The sequence below is a fragment of the Meriones unguiculatus genome, chromosome 1 (genome assembly GCF_030254825.1).
Source record: "Meriones unguiculatus strain TT.TT164.6M chromosome 1, Bangor_MerUng_6.1, whole genome shotgun sequence".
In the NCBI taxonomy this organism is placed as follows: domain Eukaryota; kingdom Metazoa; phylum Chordata; class Mammalia; order Rodentia; family Muridae; genus Meriones; species Meriones unguiculatus.
In genome coordinates, this window is record NC_083349.1 from 49694675 (window position 1) to 49718634 (window position 23960).

The 23960-nt window shown below is 39.0% G+C and overlaps 1 protein-coding gene across 1 annotated transcript; it reads left to right on the plus strand.

Moving 5' to 3' along the window:
• Window positions 1-6617: 6617 nt before the first annotated feature.
• LOC110541175 (gastric triacylglycerol lipase-like) lies at window positions 6618-23529 on the plus strand. The gene is made up of 9 exons (XM_060367577.1): window positions 6618-6719; window positions 6864-6981; window positions 8066-8264; window positions 9157-9266; window positions 11708-11844; window positions 17690-17836; window positions 19658-19729; window positions 20172-20243; window positions 23299-23529. The coding sequence occupies exons 1-9, from the start codon at window positions 6618-6620 to the stop codon at window positions 23527-23529; spliced, it is 1188 nt and encodes a 395-aa protein (XP_060223560.1).
• Window positions 23530-23960: the final 431 nt, after the last annotated feature.

Consider the following 23960-nt stretch of genomic DNA (forward strand, 5'->3'; position numbering starts at 1 on the left):
CAGTTAATTACATTTTGCCAAAAAGAATTACATAATAGATTACATCACTGTTTTGTCCATTGAGAGACGTAAGTTCTATGCAAATATACTGCAGTTGCACATGCAGATAGAGTACTCATATACATAAAACAAATAAATAAATCTCTTATAAAAAGAGAGACCGATTGATAAAATTGGGCATACAATTAAAATGTAACAGAGAATTCATATAGACTTGGATCAATATCGGCTTTTAAAAAGGGAAACGTGAGATAATGAAATGAAGAGAAATTTGCTTATGTGGTTGGATATAAGAAATTACAATAGTTTTACCAGTACTGAAACAAAATATCTGAGAAAAAAAAAAACATGTCAAAAGGCAAAATTTCTTCTTCTGGCTCACAACTTCAGTCTAGCACAGCTGACTCCGTGGTTGTTGGGTGTGGTGGCAGTGTGTTGCTGATAAGGTGCACCTTACCATGGCCCGAAAGTAAGCATGGGGACTGCTTGTGTGAATAGGAGTTTTTCACCCTGCTTTTTACTCAGTCAGACCCACCTTGTGAGTGAGTGCAAACTTAGCCCTTTAAAACTGTTTTCCCAGACAACCACAGCTGGACTTTAGAAATCCTTGGTGTAAATCTCAATCCAATCAAACCAAAAATTAGTATTAACCTCCACAGAAATGGAAACAATATGAGGGACACTGAAACCATAGGCCCAAAGAATGAGAACTGCCTCACAGCCCCATTCTAGGAAAGATAATAAATGGAGGCACTGATGTCAAAGTAAGAACTTTCATCCCAGACAGTGTTCACAGAGTTCACACAGAAGATCGCACGGCTATGTTATCACTACCCACATGTCCTGGATTCCTTCTGATCTCATTTATAAAAATATAGCACTGCTACATCAAAACTACAGAGAATTTTAAATGCATCCTTTCCCTAGTCTGGCCAAACTGTAGATAAATTGAATCAAAAGTTCTAATTTATTCTTCGAAACTTCACCTGAAATACGGGGAAGTTGAGATAGAAAGTTCATGGAACTGAATATCCTGTAACAATTTGGCTCAGACATCCAGTAAGAAAACAGGTGGCTAACTGTAGCTGTCCTCCTGATTCCCTGACACTTAGGTTCTTTTTGCTGATATATGTAAAGTGATAAAAGAGAAAAAAAATGTTTGAGAGGTTCAGGGTGGGGGGACTTTCCTTGGCACGGAGAGTCAGAGAGACTTTTCTGACAGGGAAGCCCACATAAGGGATAAGGGGTTAGCAAGGGGATGGAGGGAGTCAGGCGTGATGATCAGGGGACTCTCACAGTTCCGGCTGACTAGCTATCAGGAGCCTTCTGTGGCTCTGATAGACTAGCAAGCAGGTGCTTCTCTGTTTCAAAGAACAAAGTCAGACTAATGGCTATCCAAGTGCCACAGAGTATGTGTTTTAGTTTTCATCACATGTCCAGCTTTACCTGTTCAGTTACAATAGGAAAATACAAACAAAACAGACTTTATTAGCCCCATAACTCCAATTTAAAGAATCTTAAAAATGTCTTCTCCAAAGCAATCACATTTAATATATGACAGCTTGCTTTTAGGATGGCAATGTTTGCTATTTGAAAGTACTCCAGATAAACAAAATATCTGAACTCTGAACCAATCTTTTTAGGAATAGCAAATACTAACACTTAACTCCTTTTTATATATGTATAAAAAAAGCAAGGTGATGGCTGCCAGTGACTAGCGCAGACAGGGTGCTGGAACCTGAAGACAGATGTGTGGTGTCAGCAAAAGTTAAGGAGCTGACCACCTGAAGACTTTCAAGCAAATAACCCCAAATAGCTCAAATCGCCCTTATTTACATAATAACAATTCTGCTTTTCTGAGCAGTGACATCATTGGTTATTTTACTTAAAGGAATCACAATATCAGCACTGCATAAGCCCCCTCATTACAAAAAGGCCCCAATAGTTTCCCTTCCTCCTTCCCCACTTCTGCTGAGTCAATCACCCCACAACATAATTTTACACTACAGAGGACAGTTTCAGGCAGCCAAAAATAAATGTCTAACCAGGCGTGTCCTGTGGACATCCAGTGTGGTTACACAGTTATGCAAGGTGAGACAGATTATCCATTTGTGGACATTAAGTCCATTCATCAAATAGTACCCCTCTATCATAATATGTTTTTAATTGCAGGCAGAGACATGCTCTTTGTACCAAGCAACCTTTCCTTATACGCACCTATGAATTTATGATACCATCCTTCCAAGAATCATTTTTTAAGTCTCTATTGATCAGACACAGAATCTCCATTTTTTTTTTAAGTCTCTGCTGATCAGGTACAGCTTCCTCAGAACAGTTTTGCAAGCAGGACCCATTGCTATCCACAACTGCCACGGTATACTCAGTGAGACTGTAGCTGTTTCCCGAGGGACATGATTACATGTCCCCAAATACCCAGGGTAATGGTCCCATCTGGAGGCTCGATAGAAGCAGAGAAGGAGAGGAGGGTTTCACCCCTGGAAAGAGTATTGAGAGAAACAGAATCATCAATGGGGCTTTCTGCCTGCATGATCCAGGCCTTGCCAGTGACTGACCAAGAGAAATTAAATATTGCTATGAACAGAAACAGCACAGCCAAAGCAAGGAGATATTTTTTTTATTGGAGAAAAAGATATAAGCAGAATTAAATGAAGAGATTAAATTGAATCCAGTTAATATTACTCAGCAATGAAAAATAAGGAAATCATGAAATTTGCAGGTAAATGGTGGGACCTGGAAAGGATCATTCTGAGTGAGCTGTTCCAGAAACAGAAAGACACACATGGTATATACTCATTCATATAGATATGTAATATAGGATAAACCTACTAAAATCTGTACATCTAAAGAAACTAATCAAGAGAGAGGACCCTAACTAAAATGCTCAATCCCTATCTTGAAAGGCAAAGAGGAAGGACATCAAAAGAAGAAGAAAACAGGAAACAAACTAGGAACCTGCCACAGAGGGCCTCTGAAAGGCTCTGCCCTGCAGACTGTCTAAGCAGATGCTGAGACTTATGGCCAACTGTTGGGTAGTGTGCATGGAATCTTATGTAAGAAGTGGGAAATAGTAACATCTGGAGAGGACAGGAACCCCACAAGGAGAGCAACAGAACCAGAAATTTGAATACAGGGTCTTCCCAGACTCATACTCCAACCAAGGACTATTCATGGAGATAACCTAGAACCCCTGCACAGATGTAGCCCATGGCAGTTTAGTGTCCAAGTGGGTTCCATAGTAATGGGAAGAGGGACTGCCTCTGACATAATCTGATTGGCCTGCTCTTTGATCACCTCCCCCTGAGGGGGGAGCAGCCTTACCAGGCTACAGAAGATGACAATGCAGCCACTCCTGATGAGATCTGATAGACTAAGATCAGAAGGAAGGGGAGGAGGACCTCCCCTATCAGTGGACTTGGGGAGGGGCATGCGTGAAGAAGGGGGAGGGAAGGTGAGAATAGGAGCGAAGATGGGAGGGGCTTTTGGGGGATACAAAGTGAATAAAGTGTAATTAATAAAAAAGAAATAAAATTAAGAAAAATTGAATCCAGTTTTAAGCACTAAGCTGATAATTTCAGTTTAAATACACTATATACATTTAACTCAGACATTTTTAAGATATTGACTATTTTCTGCAAGTGAGGAATGGCTTCCTTGGATATTGTTTTTCAGTCTTGCTTAGTCAAATCATGAAGTATTTCTAAGTAGGCATCCCTGTTGAGGCAAATCAAGAGCTGGCAGTGCAAATGCTATTAAATGGTTAATAAAACAGGAGAGCTCAGTTTACATACAGAATTTGATACTGAAAAACAACAAATACCACAAATAGAATAGGTTCTGGATATGGAGACATGATAGCAATTGGTTAGGAAAAGGATTTATTTTCTTCTGAGGAATTGCCTGTGAAATGACAACTGCAAAATATCACATCTTCCTGTTGGAAAGCATAGAGGACGGTGTTAACGAATTGCCCAGATTTATCTAGCAAGTTTATTACTGCAAGTAGAAACATACTTGCAGAATCAGGAGAGCCTCATGGCTCACGATCCCACTGATATAAGTGGCAAAAGAATAGACATTCTAGAGTCAAGTCTGGAGGGATAAAGTTAGCATGGATGCAGTTATAATAAAGCATTGCTACAGAGTAAGTGAGATCACAAAAACCTACAGCTGTCATACAAATCTTGATTGCTAAAAGCTAATTTGGGAGGCTAGACAGAAGGCAAAGACTGGCCATACTCAAACGACTCAACAAGGTATTTCTAATTGTTAAGAAAGAACAGATTTTAGCAGATTTTATTTGACTCATTTCTGCTCACAAGAGAAACCCTAGGACCAGGAACACACAGCTTTTGTTTAGATAAGGAACCCTCTGGGTCAAACCCAAGTTCAGGTTGGAGATGTAGTGTTTGATTAACTTTTAATATGTAAAATGTGTTAGAACATGGAATCTTTCGTGATTAGAGCATAAACTCCCTGTTCTCCACAACAATAGAGATAGTTTGAGAAAATCTGTGTGCCACACAAAAGCTTACTGTAGAACTCACATGAAGTCATTTTGAATCATCTTTCTTTCTTTGTTCCTGAAATATTCATTGTTGTTTTTGCTATGTACACATTTTTTAACTGCATAAACTAGGAAATACCTCATAAAGGTCGTTTTCTGCATCCCATTCTTCAAGGCTTTTGAAAACACATGTAAATCAATGATCCCAAGGCGTGATAGTAGTTTGTGCAACAGCAGAGTAAGTACCCTCATGTTCTAAGAAAATTTGGTCAATCACCATCTCTAGTATTAAATGATTCTTTGCCATGTTTTTAATATTTCATACTTTACTGAGTTTTTGTGCTCTGAAGTAGGAATACAATTCTACTGCAGAGATAAAGAAACTTACTTTCTTAGCACTTAAGAAACATGCCAATGACCTTACAAAATACAGAAAACAGAACCTAAGTGAGGCCCCAAATTAACAGTGGAAAGGAATATGGAACAGCTTATGTGAAATTGGGGGTATAGCTCAGTGGTAGAGTGCTTGACAAGCGCATGTGCTTGGACCCAAGTTTTAATTTCAGTCAGAAGGCAAAGATAGATAGATAGATAGATAGATAGATAGATAGATAGATAGATAGATAGATAGATAGATAGATAGATACATAGATACATAGATACATAGATACATAGATACATAGATAGATACATAGATACATAGATAGATACATAGATAGGTAGATAGATTCATACATACATACATACATACTTAGATTAGATACATAGATACACACATAGATTAGATAGATAAGATAAGATGAGATAAGATAAGATAGGATGAGATAAGATAAAATAGATAAATAGAGAGATGGTGATTGGGTTGAAGATACCAGAAAGTTTTATGTACAATGGTCAGATCAATAGATGTGAAGATTAGATGGGCCCTGGAATGGCATGATGAATTAAAGTAATTCACACAATTCATTTATTGATAAATTTCTGTGTTAAATGGCATTTATGCTTTGCGATGTTGTAAGTATCAAAGGAAGCGCTATGTTGCGCTAACTTACATTTATGTCTTGCCTTTTCTATTAACGCGTATAAGTATACTTCAACAAACCACTCAAGAGGTTGAGAGAGCAGATGGCAGTTAATGAGGGCATCATCCACCATACAGCTTCAATAGGGACTACTTCCAAGACATGTGATTTAAGAAAATAGAAGTTACATATGAAAGAAATGAAAATAAAATCACCAAATAATAATGCTCATCTCTTTTCACCAAATGAAGCTTTCAGTATCTGGACTGGGTCATGTCTAATAGAGTTGTTGGTCAAAAGTCCCATGGGAATCCCCAAACAACCACACTGTTTTCAAGGCTATAGATTGCTCTCCACAAACTGAAGTCAAGGCCCCATTGCTGAAGACAATACCTACAGGGCTTACTGAAGCTCAAGAAAGAGAGTCCTCACTCCTAGTTCTACTGTCATTGATACAGAAATGTGTTCTGCAAGCTACTAAAGGAGAAATAGATTCAGGACTGAGTAGATGACTCAGCTGGTAAAATACTTGACATGGCTAGTTAAGGACCTGAGTTTTATGCCCAGAAGTGAGTAAAATAACAGGGCATGGTGATGCACGCTGGGAGTCCCAGAGCTGAGGGAGGGGAGGAATGCTAAGACACACGGAGCACAGGGGCTCTCTGACCCATGACCCAGCCTGTTCAGTAAACTCCAGCCCACTGAAAGGCCTCCTCTGGAACAACAGCTGAGGTTGTCCTCTGTCCTGCTACATATACCTATTTGAAAATGCGTATACACATGCACACATAGGCACACATAGGCACACATACACACAAACATACACATGCTCTCATATGAGCACACACACACAAACAGAAGAAGAAACAATCACAGTGAATACATTTCAAACATTAAGATTAATTTGCCTATGTCCATATTACCCAAGGTTTTGCTCAACAGAACATAATCAAACTCATTCATCCCTGTAGCTCTCTTTAAAGGTAAAATCTGCACAGATTCTGAATGTTTCGGGAGCATAGTGGGCTAACGCCAATATAGCTTATCTCTTTGTTTCAGGGCAATACAAGATGTGGCTGCTGTTTGTAATAAGTGTGATATCTACATTTGGAGGTGCACATGGCCTGTTTGGAAAACCGGCTCCTAAAAACCCTGAGGCAAACATGAATATTGTGAGTTAAAGAGGGATAGTATATGATAAGAGTCATGGATGGCTCTAACTTTTTAATGAGCAGTTAAAACTCATTAGAAATATCTGTTATATGCATTTTATAATGATTAAAACTTAAAAGTTTTATTTTATTTTTCTCCCTCAGAGTCAGATGATAACTTACTGGGGATATCCAAGTGAAGAGTATGAAGTTATTACTGAAGATGGCTACATTTTGGGGGTCTACAGAATTCCTTATGGGAGGAAAATTTCAGAGAATATAGGTAGAATTCCTTCCATTCCCGCACTACCTTTCTCCTTTTCTGTTTACACTCCCTCCCTTTCCTTCCCCCATCTTGCACCCCACCTTTCATGCTTTTCTTTTTTCCTTTCATTTCTCTCTAAGGACGAAATAAGTCTAGATCACTCTGGAAATGCAACACAAACTTGTATTTCCAATCTTCAACAGATAGCAATCAGATGAATGAGACATTGATAAGAATATGAAAGTGATCATGAGAGGAACAGGAAAGTGTTTTTGATAAAATGCTGTCCTGCTGTCATATACAAACTAGTGAAGTTCTCCAATGCAGCCAAAGGGATCAGAGACAGTTCATATTGAATAGTATCTGAATCCCATGGAATGAAAGTTAGCCAGGTTGTTTTTAGAGGGGAAGATTGGGAAGCAGCTAAATATCTATCTCTTAAATAAAGGTCATTTCATTTTGCTAATATTGTTAAATTTTCATGTTTTTCTCATAACAGTAAAGTTGTGAAACATAACTTTATTACACTTAATCTACATCTATACTGTGCTTACTTTCTTTAGATATCTTTTTGATATCTCTATTTACACATAACTGGCATATAATACAGTAAACACATTTAGCATGCACAATATGGGATGTGGCCAGTGGTATATTTGCTAGCATATGCAAGGTCCTGTGTTGGTAAATACAAATGCAATGAATAAAAATAAAATGTATATGCCAAAGTGATTGCTCAGTGGTTAAGAGCTCTAGCTGTTCTTGCATAGCTCTTGGGTTCAATCCTCAGTACCCACATGTTGGCTGCTCACAACTGTCTATAATTTCAGTCCCAGAAGATGCCCTCTTCTGGCCTCTGAAGGCTCCTGCACACATGAGATGCACTTAAACTCATCCAGGTTTACACAAACACACAAACACTTAAAATTGAATCTTTAAAAACACATAAATAAAGTGTACAATTTGATCAAATTTGACACGAGACAATTAAAAAAGATAATTAATATGTCAAACACAACATAAAATGAACATACTAAATTCAGACCACATGTCTACCTACTAAAAGGAATAAGTTTATAACGTTTTGAATGATCTTCCCTAGGCAAAAGACCTGTGGTGTTTTTGCAGCATGGTTTGCTTGCATCAGCCACAAACTGGATTGAAAATCTGCCAAACAACAGCCTGGCCTTCATCCTGGCAGATGCTGGCTATGATGTGTGGCTGGGGAACAGCCGAGGAAATGCATGGTCCAAGAAAAATTCCTATTTTTCACCAGGCTCAGCTGAATTCTGGCGTTTCAGGTAAAGAAAGACAATAATTCAAAATGGACATATGTTTGGGCTCTAGAAGCATGCTCATTCTCATTTCCCCATCACAGTCAACTACATTCCCCGTGTAGTTGGCGAAGGAAGCCTTATCATTTTGATCTTTTATTTGAATTTGAATCTTGTATACAGCTCACTCTAAGGCTAGTTTTCCCTTTAAGCTTGCTGTTATCTTCTTACCCAAGACATAGAGATGTACAAAAGTAAAATGAACAGCACAGTCAAAGTGAGGATGTAAGGCAAATCACTGATTCTAGAAAGTTCCAAAGGGAGAAGCCAACAGACTAGGAAGGTGTCAGAAGTGGGGCAAAGGGGAACAACAGCCTCCGTCAACATCAAAAGCCCAAAGTTTGGGACGCTATCAAGAGAACCCACGTCCACGTGTACCTGCTGTAATGAGAAAGAGGTAGAGAGAGACACGAAAGAACACTAGTCATATTGCCAAGAACCAGTTCTTGAAGCTGGGTATTGAGGTTCATTCTGTGCACAATGAGAAGCCTGCTATTCAATATAAGAGTTCTCATCTGTGTACCATTCTGGCTGATTTGTGAAGAATGTACTAAAGAGATGGGACTCATATTAAGTGAAATAGGAATGTGGAATATAAGTGCTTATTAAATATATTATTCCATTTCACGAATGAAGATAATTCCCACCCATAGATACCTATCTTGTTTAGATTAAATTGCAGCCATTATTCATTGTTTGAAAATGCTTACTATCAACTACTCCAAAGGCACCTGGCACTCACTATATATATATATATATATAATGGCATCTAATGGCATCTAAAACTGTTATATATAATGTATATTATATGGTATAATAGTTTCTAAAACTATATAGCTTGATTTACTTTTTCTTACAGCTTTGATGAGATGGCTAAATATGACCTTCCAGCCACAATAGACTTCATTGTGCAAAAAACCAAACAAAAGAAGATTCACTATGTCGGTCATTCCCAGGGCACCACTATTGGTAAGTAAAAGGCCCAAGACTGAGTACAGTTTCCACACCCCTGTCCAGTAGCATGGCCACTGCTATTCAAATTTATAAAATTCCATGTTCATGGCGATCAGGTGTTATAAGGACAGTCAATCCTCCTACTCAAGAGATAGAGAAATCAAACAATGAGATAAATAACTCAAACAAGTGTCATTGTCATTATCAGTAGCTCAATAGAGTGCTTTGGGTACCAGCTTAGGACACCTGAATCTCAAGGCAGCATCTTCCAGCTTCCAGCTGAATTCGTCCTCTTCATTCTACCAATTTTTTTTCATAGAACCCAGATCATTTGCCCAAATAATATACCAAAGAAGATAAATTAAAATCCCTAACTTTATATTACTTAGATTGGAGAAAAGAGGTAGAAAAGTAACAGATGAAAAGCAATGTGGAATTCACCAAAGCATGGTAATGCTATGGGAAACGTACCTCATGGAGGATATGAAGGGATTTCAGGGGGCTCTCAAAGCCATTTTCAACAGAGAAAACCGAAAAATGACCTCTGACTAAAGATGTAGAGGAGCTGTATGCATTCGTGGAAGCCTGATGTTCCAGGGAGGGGGTACAGCAAGTAGAAAGAAGGGAACGCTGGAGAACATGTTCAGAGAACGTGAGGGAGGCTTTTCATCACGGGGCTGGGCCAGGGTAAGAACCAGTGAGAGAGAACCAGTGAGAAAACATTGTGGCAGCTGGAAAGGACAGAGTATTTGGGGTTCCTCGGATAGTGTAAGGATATCAGCTTCCAATATAACTAAGAAGAAAATCACAAAGGGATTTTAATAAAGTTGCATGATCTGTTTTATGATCTTCCTAATTGCCGAAGGGCACCAATGGAAGAAACTTAGAAGCAACTAGAGGACCCATATGGTAGCTCATGCCAGAGATTATGGTGAGCTGGATTACTGGGAGTGAGCAGAGCTATGGGAATAATGAAATAGCATATGTGTGTACATACATACATACATATATGTGTTTGTGCATGATTGTGTGTGTATGTGAAAATGAGATAAAGCCAACAAACTTTACTAAATTGTTGAATATAGGGCATGCAAAGCAAAAATAGGAATAAAGATGATACCGGAGTTTGTGGCTTGGGATCCTGAAATAGTAAAGATTTCATTACCCAAAGTGAGGAAAGGAGACTATGAGAAGAGATGATATATAAGGACATTAGTTGCTCAGTGTGAGGACACTATTGAGGATTCAGATAAAGATGTCAGGGAGTCAGAAATAAACATTCTGAAGTTCAAGGAAGAATACTAGACTGAAAATATTCAACAAGAGGCCCAGTCAAATGAGACTGACTTTAATATCCCAAGGAGTCAATTCAGACAGCCAAGAGGAGAGGTCTTAGGAAAACTCTGACTTTTTTTTTTTTTTAAGAATCACATCAGTATTTTATTGTTTAAATTCTGTGTTTGTGTTCATTTTACACTTTCTTTTTTTTTTTTCAATGCAGTTTATTCAGGAACCTTGAACAATCATCTGACCCTGGGGAAAGCCAGCCCACAGCTTAAATAGCCTCTGGGTAGCCAACCCCAGCGTGCCACGTGGGCAATGCAGATAGGTCCACATACATGGAAGCAAGCCAGATCCTCAGCCTTAGCCAAATGTGGAATTGTTTGTGATAGAGAGCACTCACCATCGGGAAGGTGGAAGGCGGAAACCAGCTCCATCTTTAGGGCACAGCATTCCGCTGACTTTTATTTAGAAGATGAGAGTTATTTAATACAAGAAACAAATTCAGAAGTATTAACAATCATATGCAAGGGCGGCCAGGATTCTGGAATACAAATGGAGGAAGTGCTTACTAGTTATCCAAAAGCCAGGTGAAATATAGTCTGAGAGGTTATTTTTAAAATTGCTTGCAAAGAAGTCATAGGCATCTTTACTAGTGCTGTTGGTTCTGGCTGTCCTGTGGAGCTCAGGCTGGCTTCAGACTCCTGGTCCTTTTGACTCAGCCTCCAGAGTACTGAGATTACTGGCATTAGCCGGTAACTGTTCTTGGCTAGAGGGGACTCTCATAAAATTAACGTTCGGTGACAATCTTTAATATAACATAATGTTCTGTCTGTAATCTGAGGTTAAAAAAATTACTTCATTGAGATGCAATGCAATCGATTCCTTAGAACGTATTGAGGTGAGTAAAACCGAATGCCTTTACTCTGCATTACTCCATTCTGCTTCTATACTGAGTTACTTGAAGATTGAACATAGCAACTCTTTTTGTTAGTTGGTGGATATTTTAAAATGCTATCACTGTGTTTACACATATCTCAATAAACTAATGTGTCAGTTTCACAGCTTGCCCCAGATGGCATCTTTATCAAGACCAAGAAAATGTTTACACGCGTAGAAACAGAAAAGCATGCACATGCACACACATTTTTCATTGATGGTCTGTTCTATTTCAGGTTTTATTGCCTTTTCTACCAATCCTACACTGGCTGAAAAAATCAAGATGTTTTATGCATTAGCTCCAGTTGCTACTGTGATATATGTGCCAATTCCTCTCAAAGCACTTACAGTTATTCCTGAACCTATTTTCAAGGTATGTGATTCCACTTAAGGTACACAATTGCCATTGGATTTCAGAGTGATCAAAGGAAACAAAGGTACTTTAGGAATGAAGATATTCATATCCTCAAAGTAAATTGTACATCTTTTATGTTATCTCTCTCACAGCATTAGAACGTGTGGACATGCTCTTGCCTCTGAGATCCCCGTTTTCTCCCTTGTTTTTGGTTAGTTTCCAGTGGGTTGTCAATGCCAGTAAGTCTTTTGCTTTTTCAGGGATATTGCACTGGCCAAGCACTACACACATCTGTGTCAAGGTAACGGTTCCACTCCTGCAACTGGGAGTGGAATGTGAAAAGCAGAGAAAAATAGTCAAATAAGAATCCCAAATAGGGCCAGAAGTATATGGAAGACTTCTGTGAAAACTCCCCAACCCTGTGAACTGCCAAAAGAAGAACAAAAGAGAGAGAGGGAAAAGAAAAGAAAAAGAAAGGAAGCAGTCCAGACAGGAAGCTATTTAAGAGATTCCTTAAAATCTGTGATAAAGATGCTGAAGTGTAGCTCTTCACAGTTGATGACTCTTGGCAGGATCGGGGTGTGAGGTAGTAAGGACTCAGTTTTCTTTAAGGGCCTGGCTGCTGGGAATTTGCTTATGTTTCAATGAGTATATGGGCAACACAAATTAGGCTTGGGGAGGGGCGATTGTTTGTTTGTTTGATTTATTGCCTTTTGATATTTTTTTTGGAAGGGGTACAAGGGTGGGAGGGTGGACCTGGGAGGAATGGGAAATAAGTGTGATCTGGGTGCATTATATAAAACTCCCAAATAATTAACAAGAATATTATGGTTAGCGGGGGAAAGAAACTTGGGAGAGGAGGAAAAAGGAAAAAAAGAATATGGAAATGGAGGGAAAAATAAAGAAAGCAAAGAAATTAATAAAGGAGCACAGTGAATACTGTGCAACCTCCAATTAAAAGCTCTTGGGATGCCTAAGAGCTCTTGTTCTAAGAAATGAAATTTCATGGGTCAGTAGTGTGGATTTCAATAGACCCTAAATATTCTGTGCCTTATTGAACAGAAACACATGGGAATGAATTAATAGCATTTACTTATTTAAATGTTTGATGATCTATTTCTACTGTACTCAAGCCAACCCACCCATGTAGACACGCCTACACATTTGCAGAATTTCCTTTAGAAAAACAATTTAGCCTGGGGCTCTAAGCTCAATAGTCCTGTCTAAAGCCAAAGATATTAGCTACAGTCAAGAGTATCTACAAACCTTTTATGTAAAAACCTAAAGCGTTAAGATGGACTGCCGCCATTTCGCGCTGCACCAAACCCCTCATTTCCCACTTCTGCTCAGATTTTCAGACAGCAAGCACAGAGGAATTGAAAGGAGAAGGCCTTTAGACATTAAGTCACAGGCATGGATCAGAATTCTAGATACAATCAGTACTGATTAGCCCCAAACACTGCTATTTCCTCGCTGTGTTTCCTTAGGTGTAGAATTGAAAAATCAAAACGTCTCAATATTCAACACAAGTGAGAGAAATATCTTTTTTTAATTAAATTTTTATTTTTTAATATTAGTTACAGTTTATTAACTTCGTATCACAGCTGTATCTCCCGCTGCTCCCTCATTCTCTTCTAGTCCCACCCTCCCTCCCTCCTCTTCTTCTTATCCCTTTTCAAGTCCACAGATACAGGAGGACCTCCTCCCTTTTCATCTGAGCCTAGCTTATCAGTTATCTTCAAGCCTGGCTGCAAAGTCCTCCTCTGTGGCCTAGTAGGGCTGATCCTCCCTCAGATGGGGGAGGGGAGTCAAAGAGCCAGCCATTGTGGGTGACAGAGCTAAACAGAGAATTCTCTGTAGAGGAATATAGAATGGCAGAGAAACACTTAAAGAAATGCTCACCGTCCTTAGCCATCAGAGAGATGCAAACCAAACAACCCTGAGATTTCACCTTACATCCATCAGAATGGCTAAGATAAAAAACTCAAGTGACTACGATAAAAAAACTCAAGTGACAACACATGCTGGAGAGGTTGTGGAGAAATGCGAACCCTCCTACACTGCTGGTGGGAATGTAAACTTGTACAACCACATTGGAAATCAATTTGGCACTTTCTCAGACAATTAGGAATAGTGCTTCCTCAAGATACAGCTACACCACTCCTAGGCATATATCCAAAAGATGCTCAAGTACACACCAAGGACATTTGCTTAACCATGTTTGTAGCAGCTGTATTCGTAATAGCCAGAACCTGGGAACAGCCCAGGTGTCCATCAACAGAGGAATGGATACAGAAATTGTGGTACTTTTACACAATGGAATACTACTCAGCAATTAAAAACAAGGGAATCATGAAAATTTCAGGCAAATGATGGGATCTAGAAAAGATCATCTTGAGTGAGGTATCCCAGAAGGAGAAAGAAATATCTTTTTCCAATTAAATTTTTATTTTTTATATTAATTACAGTTTGTTCACTTTGTATCACAGCCTTAGCCCCCTCCTTAACTCCCTCCCAATCCTCCCCTCCTTCCTTCATCTCCTCCCATGCTCCTCTCCAAGTCCATTGAGAAGGGAGGTCCTCCTCCCCTTCCATCTGACCCTAGCTTATCAGGTTTCGTCAGGACTGGTTGCATTGTCCACCTCCGTGGCCTGGCAAGGCTGCTCCCTAATCGGGGTGGCAGGGGGGTGATCAAAGAGCCAGCCACTGAGTTCATGTCAGAGACAATCACTGTTCCTCTGACTAGGGTACTTATTGGAAACTGAGCTGCCATGGGCTACATCTGATCAGAAGTTCTAGGTTATATCCATGAATGGTCCTTAGTTGGAATATCAGCCTCAGAAAAGACCCCTGTATCCAGATTTTTTGGTTCTGTTGCACTCCTTGTTGAGCTCCTGTCCTCTCCAGGTCTTACTATCTCCCCCTTCTTTCTTAAGATTCCCGACAATCTGCCCAAAGTTGGGTTATGAGTCTTAGCGTCTGCTTTGATACCCTGCTGGGTGGAGTCTTTCTGTGGTAGGGTCCTGTCCTGTTTCCTATTTTCTCCTTCTTCCAATGTCCATCCCATTTGTCTTTCTGAATGAGGAATGATCATCATCTTACCCAGGATCCTCCTTCTTGCTTACCTTCTTTAGGTGTACAGACTTTGGTATGTTTATCCTATATTATATGTCTAGTATCCACTTATAAGTGTGTATATACCATGTGTGTTTTTCTGCTTCTGGGATACCTCACTCAAGATGATCTTTTCTAGATCCCATCATTTGCCTGAAAATATCACGATTTCCTTGTTTTTGATTGCTGCGTAGTAGTATTCCATTATGCAATGTACCACAATTTCTGTATCCATTCCTCCGTTGATGGACATCTGGGTTGTTTCCAGGTTCTGGCTATTACAAATAAAGCTGCTACAAACATGGTTGAGCAAATGTCCTTGGTGTATACTTGAGCATATTCTGGATACATGCCTAGGAGTGGTGTAGCTGAGGAAGTGCTATTCCTAATTGTCTGAGAAAGCACCAGATTGATTTCCAAAGTGGTTGTACAAGTTTACATTCCTACCGGCAATGGAAGAGGGTTCCCCTTTCTCTACCTCCTATACAGCATGTGTTGTCACTTGAGTTATTCATCTTAGCCATTCTGATGGCTATAAGGTGAAATCTCAGGGTCATTTTGATTTGTATTTCCCTGATGACTAAGGATGCATTTCAAGTGTTTCTCTGTCATTCTATATTCCTGTACAGAGAATTCTCTGTTTAGCTCTGTACCCCATTTTTTAACTGGATTTCTTGATTTGTTGTTTTTTTTTAACTTCTTTAGTTCTTTATATATTCTAGATATTAGTCCTCTGTCAGATAGAGGGTTGGTGAAGATCCTTTCCCAGTCTGTAGGCAGTCGTTTTGTTCTGATGACAGTGTACTTTGCTTTACAGCTTTTCAGTTTCATGAGGTCCCATTTGTTGATTGTTGCTCTTAGAGCCTGTGCTGTTGGTGTTCTGTTCAGGGAGTTGTCTCCTGTGCCAATGAGTTCTAGGCTCTTCCCCACTTTTTCTTCCAACTGATTTAGTGTGTCTGGTTTTATGTTGAGGTCTTTGATCCACTTGGACTTTAGTTTTGTACAGGGTGATAAGTATGCATCTCTTTGTACTTTTCTACATGTAGACATCCAGTTTTCCTACAGATATTCCCGAGTCCCAATTTCCTCTCCCAGATCTCATAGTTTCTTACACAAATCACACATGTTGGTACATAATCATGACAGTCCGCCATGTTACTTAATGTTTTAGAAGTCTCTTGGCCAACTATGATCAACAGCTTCAACAACTCAAAAGAGAGTTTCTCATGTCTGGTGTTGGGTTATTGTTATATGATCTTTGGCTCTTGGCAGAGTGTTACCAATCCAGATGAGAAATTTTCATTTAAACTACATGTGAATATTTATGCAAAAACATGTAGTATAGGGTGCTTTAGGTAATAGTTAATAATAAAACTCCTATGACTTTTACTGTTATTTTACCCTCCTCCCTTTTATTTCTGTATTTATTTTCTGTTCTTTATTTATTTTATTTATTATCTCCACCACTACCCTTATGTAGAGTCCCTCCTTTATCTCATTGTCCCAATCAAATCACTTGTACCCTCAAATTCCCCTCTTTATTGTTCCCAACTCTCCTTCCCTGGCAAGTGTCACTTTTTGATTCCCTGGTTTTGTAGTTACTCCAGGATATATACTCACATATCTAAATATTTGCAGCAAGGAACCTCAAAGAGAGAGAACACGGTACCTTTGTTTTTCTGTGTCCAGATTACCTTACCCAGTGGTCTATTCTAGATCTACACATTTACCTGGAAAGTTCATAATTTCATTTCTCTTTACAGCTGAATAGTATTCCTAGTGTATATGTCATGCATTTTCACCATCTGTTTGTTTGTTGATGGACATTCGATTGCTTCCATTTTCTAACACTGTGAATGGAGTGGCAATGAACATGCCTGAGCATGTGTTTGTGGAGTATGATATGGAGTCCTTTGGACACATAAAGTGGTATAACTGAGTAGATCTATTTTTAGCTTATTGATAATTCTCCACACTGATTTCCTGAGTGGCTGCACAAGTTTGTGTTCCTTCAGACAGTGTGTGAGGGGCTCTCCTTTTCCTTTCCCTCCCCAAAGCAATTATTGTGCACTGTTTTGTTGATCTTTGCCATTCTGCCTGGGGTAAAATGAAGTCTCAGATTGTTTTGACTCGCATTTCCCTGATTGTTAGAGGCAATAAACATTTCTAAGCTAGTGTTTTTATGCTTGCTTAGTCAGTTTCTGGTTTTGTTTTGTTTTGTTGTCTGTTTGTTTCTTTCTTTTATGAAAATTCTTTGTTCAGGTTCCAGACCATTTTTTGAATGGATTGTTTGTTCCTTGGCTTTCTGCTTTTAAGCAACATATATATTATAGATATCAATCCTCTTCAGAAATAAAACTAGCAAAGATTCTTTCCCATTCTTTGGGATTCTGCTTTGCAAAGTTTTATGAAGTTCCATTTATAAAATGTTGGCCTCAATTCTTGGGCAAGAGAGTCCCATTCAGAAGGTTCTTTAATATACCTATATCATATATGGTACTCCCTATGCTGTCTTCTGGAAGTTTCAGTGTTTTAGGCTCCACACTTAGGTCTTTGATACATTTGGAGTTGGGTTTTTGTACATGGTGATATATAAGGTTTTAAAGATAGGAAATTTCTAAAACAACTTATAGACCTAGAGAAAAGTACAAGCATAATCTTACCTGTATGAGTGGCTTCAGCAATTAAGTAGATCTTTCTGCAGCTTGGCCTCCACCATATTCTAATGATGCCTTTTTTTTTTTTCCAGATTATACTTGGTAACAAAATGTTCCCGCCACACAACTTCTTACATCAATTTCTTGATCACGAAGTGTGGTCACGGGAGCTGATAGATCATCTCTGGAGCAACGCTTTGTCCCTCATAGGTGGATTTGAAATAAAGAACTTAAATGTGGTATGTATGCATCTGGCCTCCATTCGTAAGATTTTCCCCAAACACCTTTGGTTGTGCTATCATCATCCCTTAGAAATGGTAATTCACAAGAACTAAGAGTCACCTCACAATTGTGCCCAGAACATTGCGGTAGACCCCAGAGAAATCACAAGCCACTCTTCATTCCAGTTTCATATTCTGCTCCCATTCAAAAGTATGACTGCCTTGTGACCACCTAAGGGAATGGCACAGTTTTCCCTTTCTGTGACAGAAGAGAATGAACTTCACGGGGAAGGCTCTTCTGAGGAACAGTGTACAGTCATCAAATAAATGTCATAGATGCTTTTAATCTTGCTAGCCATTCTCATCAGTTCTGTAAAACACATTTTAGAGAAGGCAGGTAACAGCTTGTCCATGTCTTGATCTGCATGTTTAACCCCCAAGTTGGACTTTTAAGACTTACATGAGAAAGTTCAATATCCTAAGGCCCTTAAACATATGGATTCATGTCAGCCTAATTTAAATGGCACTAAGGGTGGAACCTAGGAATTTTAGGACCATGCTTTACCACTGAAATATATTTTCAGTATTTTTTTTTAAATATATTTTTTTATTGTGAGACAAGGTCTTGTTAAACTGCCCAGTCACTTACCTGATAGCCAAGGCAGAGATCTTCTTGACTCAGCCACCAAGAATCTGGGATTACAAAGCTTTACTACTTATCCTGATTTTCATTTATAATTTTAAACCCCTAATAAAATGAATTTTATGGTTAAAAATAAAATAGTAATATCGTAATAGTAGTATAGTAATTTCTGTACTCATTGGAAACATAGCAGTGAAACCACAGCACCTGTTTTCATGGAGACCAAGCAGGTTCACAGGTTCAGTTGTTTTTCTCAGTGCTGATAATCCACTTATAGCTAGAAAAATACATCCACATTATTTAAAATATGTTTCCTTTAGGTTTCACTTTCTTCTTCTTCTTCTTCTTCTTCTTCTTCTTCTTCTTCTTCTTCTTCTTCTTCTTCTTCTTCTGAGGGTGTTTGTCATTATGTATGAGGAATGTAACACAACCGCCTGTCCTCATTACACCAAGATATGGATTGATTCTTGTGTTACATCAACAAGAGTCTTCAGAGAAAAAATAATAGTAAAATAGATACACAGAAAACAAAAATTAGAGCTTTTGTCTTCTGAAAGCTCCTTGTATAGTGGGAGATCTTAGCCTCTTTGATATCAGTCAGTGCGCTCGACTTTGTCCACAGTCTAAGACCTACTAATGACCTGACCCATGCAAACTGCGAATGGAACTTCAGAATGCTGAAGGGTCTGAGAAAGGTGACTTAGAGAACGGGGAGAATACTATAGCTAAATATACACAATGATTATCATAGTACATATATAAGTACAATTACTAAATGCATATTAAAATCATACAGCACAAGGAATCTGCGTATGGTATTTAATCTCTTGCACTCTGATACTAAGTAGAAAAGTTGAGACTTTAGGTTCAAAAACAAAGGGGAAATTTCTGGCCTTAGACTGATTGTCACTATGCATGTGAACCGGGTAATTTTCTAAACTTCTTTGAGTCTCAAACTCTACTTTGGAAAACTCTGATGCTCATTAGTCACCCACGTCGCTGGTGGCAGTTAAAACACGCAGTTCCTTTTGTGGATTCGTCGGTGCTATGCAACCGGACTATTCATCTTCCCCTAAAGGGTACCCTACAACACAGGGTTGAAATCAGAAAACTTAGCTGCCAATTGTTTTTCAGAAGCCAAATGTGTCTAAGCCTTTGTGTGTGTGTGTGTGTGTGTGTGTGTGTTTGATTTCTAGAGTCGTTTTGATGTGTATCTGGCACATAATCCATCAGGAACGTCGATTCAAAACGTGCTCCACTGGATCCAGGTATCATTTTTCCAATGTTCTTGATGCTCATTTTGTGGGATTGAACCTAAATCACCTAAAGGTACTTAGCCAGAAGCACGTTATTAAGATGTTCTCGTAAGGCAATTCTTCCACATATGACAACCTACAAAAATAACTATTAACCCCGTGCATGAAAATCTTATGGAAACACGCTCTAAGAAACAAGGAAATAATTATTTTTATGATTTTTTTCCACGCAGAGCAAAATATTTAAAAGAAAGCTGCATTTGTACTCGCATATGTCCTATACTGAACATATCTTAGACAGTTAGTGATTATTTCAAATGAGAAAATATTTTCTCAATAATTATAAAACTTGAAAAGAGTGAATATTATTCGTGTGGTTATGAGGATTTTTTGCTAATTAATTTTAATTACTTAGTAATTTTTATTTAATTTTTTACATTTAAATTCTCATTAGGTTGGTAGATCTGCTAAATTACAAGCCTATAACTGGGGAAGCCCAGCAATGAACATGTTACACTACAATCAGGTAAGTTTCTTGAGACTGAAAATCCTCACCACTTAGAAGACAAAGAATAAAAGTTGGGAAAGAAAAGTACGATAATTGGGTCCCTATTTTTGAAAGCAATGCTGATGTCCACTTTCTCATTATCCCACTACTGCGCTCTGGAAATATACCTTCAGAGTAACACTGCATCCCCTGTGAGGACTTTCCAGAAATTAACAGCATGGCATCTTTCCACGGCGCTGCTGTATGATCCAGCCAGCCGGAAACACACTGGTTTCTCTCTAGAGTGCAACCGGCTGAAACAGGGCAATGAGTATGTCCATGCAGGAGATTAATTGGTGTTCTCGTATATCACCCTCTTCTTTTGGACAGCCAAATGCATGATTTCATGGAAACACATTTCCATGTGGTAGAAAGAGGTGGTGTGTTTTCAGATCAAAGGTAGAAATATTTTTTGAGCCTGAAGGTGCCTTGTAATCCTCTCATTTGCTATGGTACAAAGAACTCAGGCCCTGGAGTTGATCCAATGGGTGGTCAATACAAACTGACAGAAGAATTCACAGACTAGGACATTATTGACAGGATGTGGAAGGACAGTATCTGTAACCATATGCTCAGAGCAAACTCTTGGGTTATCATTAATTAATTTTGAGGCAGCAGGTACCCTACAGTAGTTTGTGACCCCTCTTTCTATTTAAACACTCCAATTTTATTTCAAATAGTAACTGAATAATCCTGATTTTCATTATTTCCCCTGACTCGAATCTTAAAAGGATATAGAGAAAAGCCCCAAACCATTGATTTTACTTATTTGCTGTCTTTATGGTGTTGTTGTTGTTTTTTAATACTGTAAGATCAACTCACAAAGTCCAGACTTGCTTCAAATTTGCTTTTTCTATTGGGCTCTCATTCTAGTAACCAAGGAAATCAATCGTAGATACCCTGAGTACCAATCATAAGTCCACCCTTCTTCCAGTTGAGCCAATAACACTTCTGCATTGAAATCAGTGATGCTAATTTAGTAGGCAGAGATAACATTAAGAAAGTTGTTTCCTCAATGATGTGTAAGTGAAACAAAGTGTATTTATTATAGACAATCTCCATACTTTAACTGATATATGAAGGAATGTGAGGAAAAGAATGTTACTGGAACAATAATGCAATGAATTTTTTGCACATGTAAGTTGGCTCTTTCACAAAGTGTTAAGACACAGACTTAAAGGATATTAAACTAGTATATTTGAAATAACTATCTGAAGAACAAAAGCATCTAAATAAAATCTGTCTAGATTATGGGGATTAAGGAGATGATGCTCCTGTTTCATTTTTCTGTTTTAGGAATCTCTATAAACTCTATGTGTTAATGGTGTCTTCTGAAAATAAAAAAAAAAAAAAAAACAACAACAACAGGGAATGACACCTTTTGTCAGAAGTTGTAGTAATATATGGCTAAATTAATGAGTGTGCAACAGATCCAGCTTCTTACCTAATGCCCTGTCCTGGTCACTAACCACACCATGGACAATTGTTTTGTGAAATCCAGAAGATGGTTTATTATAGTCTTGTCTTCACCTTTGTGCAAATGAGCTTATTAACAACATTGCAAGCAAGCAAACGTAAAAGAAAAAAATAGCGCAATGCAGATAGACAGACTCAGCTGAGGGATAGCAAAACCTCAAATGAGGAACACAAAGCATGCAGCAGATATGCTTGAGGCAGCCTGACTGCGAGACCAAACAAAAGATAACATCACATTGGAGGCTTAGAATCATCTAGCAGAAATTGATTGGAGACAACCTGTTGAGGTAGGCAGCTAGAGCTCTGTGTCAAGAGTCTTGCCTTTGGATCCCTTTCCCCTAGCTGAGCTGCCTTGCCTGACCTCAGTGAGAGAGGATGCTCCTAATCCTGTGACTTGATGTGCCAGGGTGGATTGGTACCTGTGGTGGCCTTCTCTTCTCTGAGGATAAAGGGGTGGGGGAATGGGGGAGGGGTTACAAGGGAGAGAAGGAGAGGAGGGAGGGTGGCTGAGATCAGGCTATAAAGTGAATTAATGAGAAAAAAATACTAGCTCATTAAAAACAAAAACCAATGGATATCATTTTTAAAACTTGGAAGAAGAAAAACCAGGAGTACTTGGTGAAGTAAAATACCCCCTCAGATGAGGCTCTGAAGTGAAAGAATGAGAGGTGTGCAGTAGAGAGACAACATTACCAAATCTGGCACCTACAACATCCAACAGAAACATCTGGGAAAGCTCTACTGCAAGAGTCACGCTGAGCTTCCTGAGAGGTTTCCAAGCAGAACAGCTTCTCAGTGAGGTGAAACAGCACATGAAAATTTACTAATACCAATACCAAAGGAAGTGATGCAGGACCCAGGACTAACTGAGGATATCATAATTCTGAGTGATAGAGACAATCTGCCACAGTCAGGATCTAGTCAAGTTCTAGCTGAGGAGATAGATCAGTGTGAAGAGTGTTTGCTATGTAAGCCTTGTCTACCATAACTTCAGTGAGCCCCTTTTAGAAGATGCGAGGCAGGAGAATTACTGGAAGCTTGGTGGCAGCTGCCCTGACATATCTACCAGTGAATGGGAGAGGCCCTGTTTGACAGACAGCAATAACCGAGCCAAAGGCTGTACTCTGACTTCCACAAGTACACAGTGAATCAGTGAATGTATGTGCCTACTCCCCCCCCCCCCACAAGAATCCCTTCCTCCTTCCTTCAGCTGAACTGAAATACAGGGTTTTAATTGGTATGAACAATCATCTAAAGCCCAATCTAGATCACGGTTCAGAACCACCAACATTGACATCACCTCTGTGTGTGAGATCTCTGACTTTCCTCCCAGACCTGCTGTGTCAGTCTTCCGTTTAACAAGCCTGTGGGGTGATTGACAGGCCTATTAGCGGTTGAGAAGCATTCACCCAAACTGTGCTGTGTTCACTTCGCCCTGTGTGTAACGGTGACTTTCTGGAAGTAACCACTACACTTTAACTTAAAACTAATAAACAGTGGACGCTGGTTCTAGGGTGCGCTTGCCTAAACTCCACTTCTTCCACATGTCATGTTGTAGAGAATGCCTCCTGAGTACGATGTGTCAGCCATGACTGTGCCAATCGCAGTGTGGAGTGGCGGCAAGGACAACCTGGCTGATCCCAAAGACGTTGATATGCTGCTTCCCAAACTCTCCAACCTCGTTTACCATAAGGAGATTCCTCACTACAATCACTTAGACTTTATCTGGGGGATGGATTCTCCTCAAGAGATTTATGATGAGATGCTTTCCATGATAGCAGCAGACTAAAAGAAAGAGAAAGATCTACATGCATTCTAAAATCCTCTCTCCTCTTTCTCAGTGTTTTAAATGAAATATACATTACTTTAACTTTGACTTTAGAAATATATTTGCATCAACAAAGCTCTTATTTGTCCCTTTGATGTTTTTTTTTTAATTTAAAGAAATACAATATTTCTGGCTTATATTAGAAATGTTTGATATTAGAATATTAGAATACGTTTCTGGGTAAGGGTGAAATTTCCTTTTGGTTCATCTCAAAAGTTTTTCTAAACTCAATTTAGATTAGGAGCCGTGGGTCATTTAGAGTCCTGGAAATGAATGATGACGTTTCTTACGTGTGCCTGACAGTCTTCAAATTGCTTCTGCTCACCATTCATGATCAGTGCCACATCCACATGCTGAAAACATCACTTACTCTTTCTTGTGAGCCCCACAAG

What these genes read in the sequence shown, in the direction of transcription:
- LOC110541175 (XM_060367577.1), top strand. Translation starts at nt 6,618, where the DNA reads ATGTGGCTGCTGTTTGTAATAAGTGTGATATCTACATTTGGAGGTGCA. An exon ending in CTGAGGCAAACATGAATATT is followed by an intron (nt 6,720 to 6,863) that starts GTGAGTTAAAGA and finishes TTTCTCCCTCAG; the next exon opens with AGTCAGATGATAACTTACTG. An exon ending in GCTGAATTCTGGCGTTTCAG is followed by an intron (nt 8,265 to 9,156) that starts GTAAAGAAAGAC and finishes TTTTTCTTACAG; the next exon opens with CTTTGATGAGATGGCTAAAT.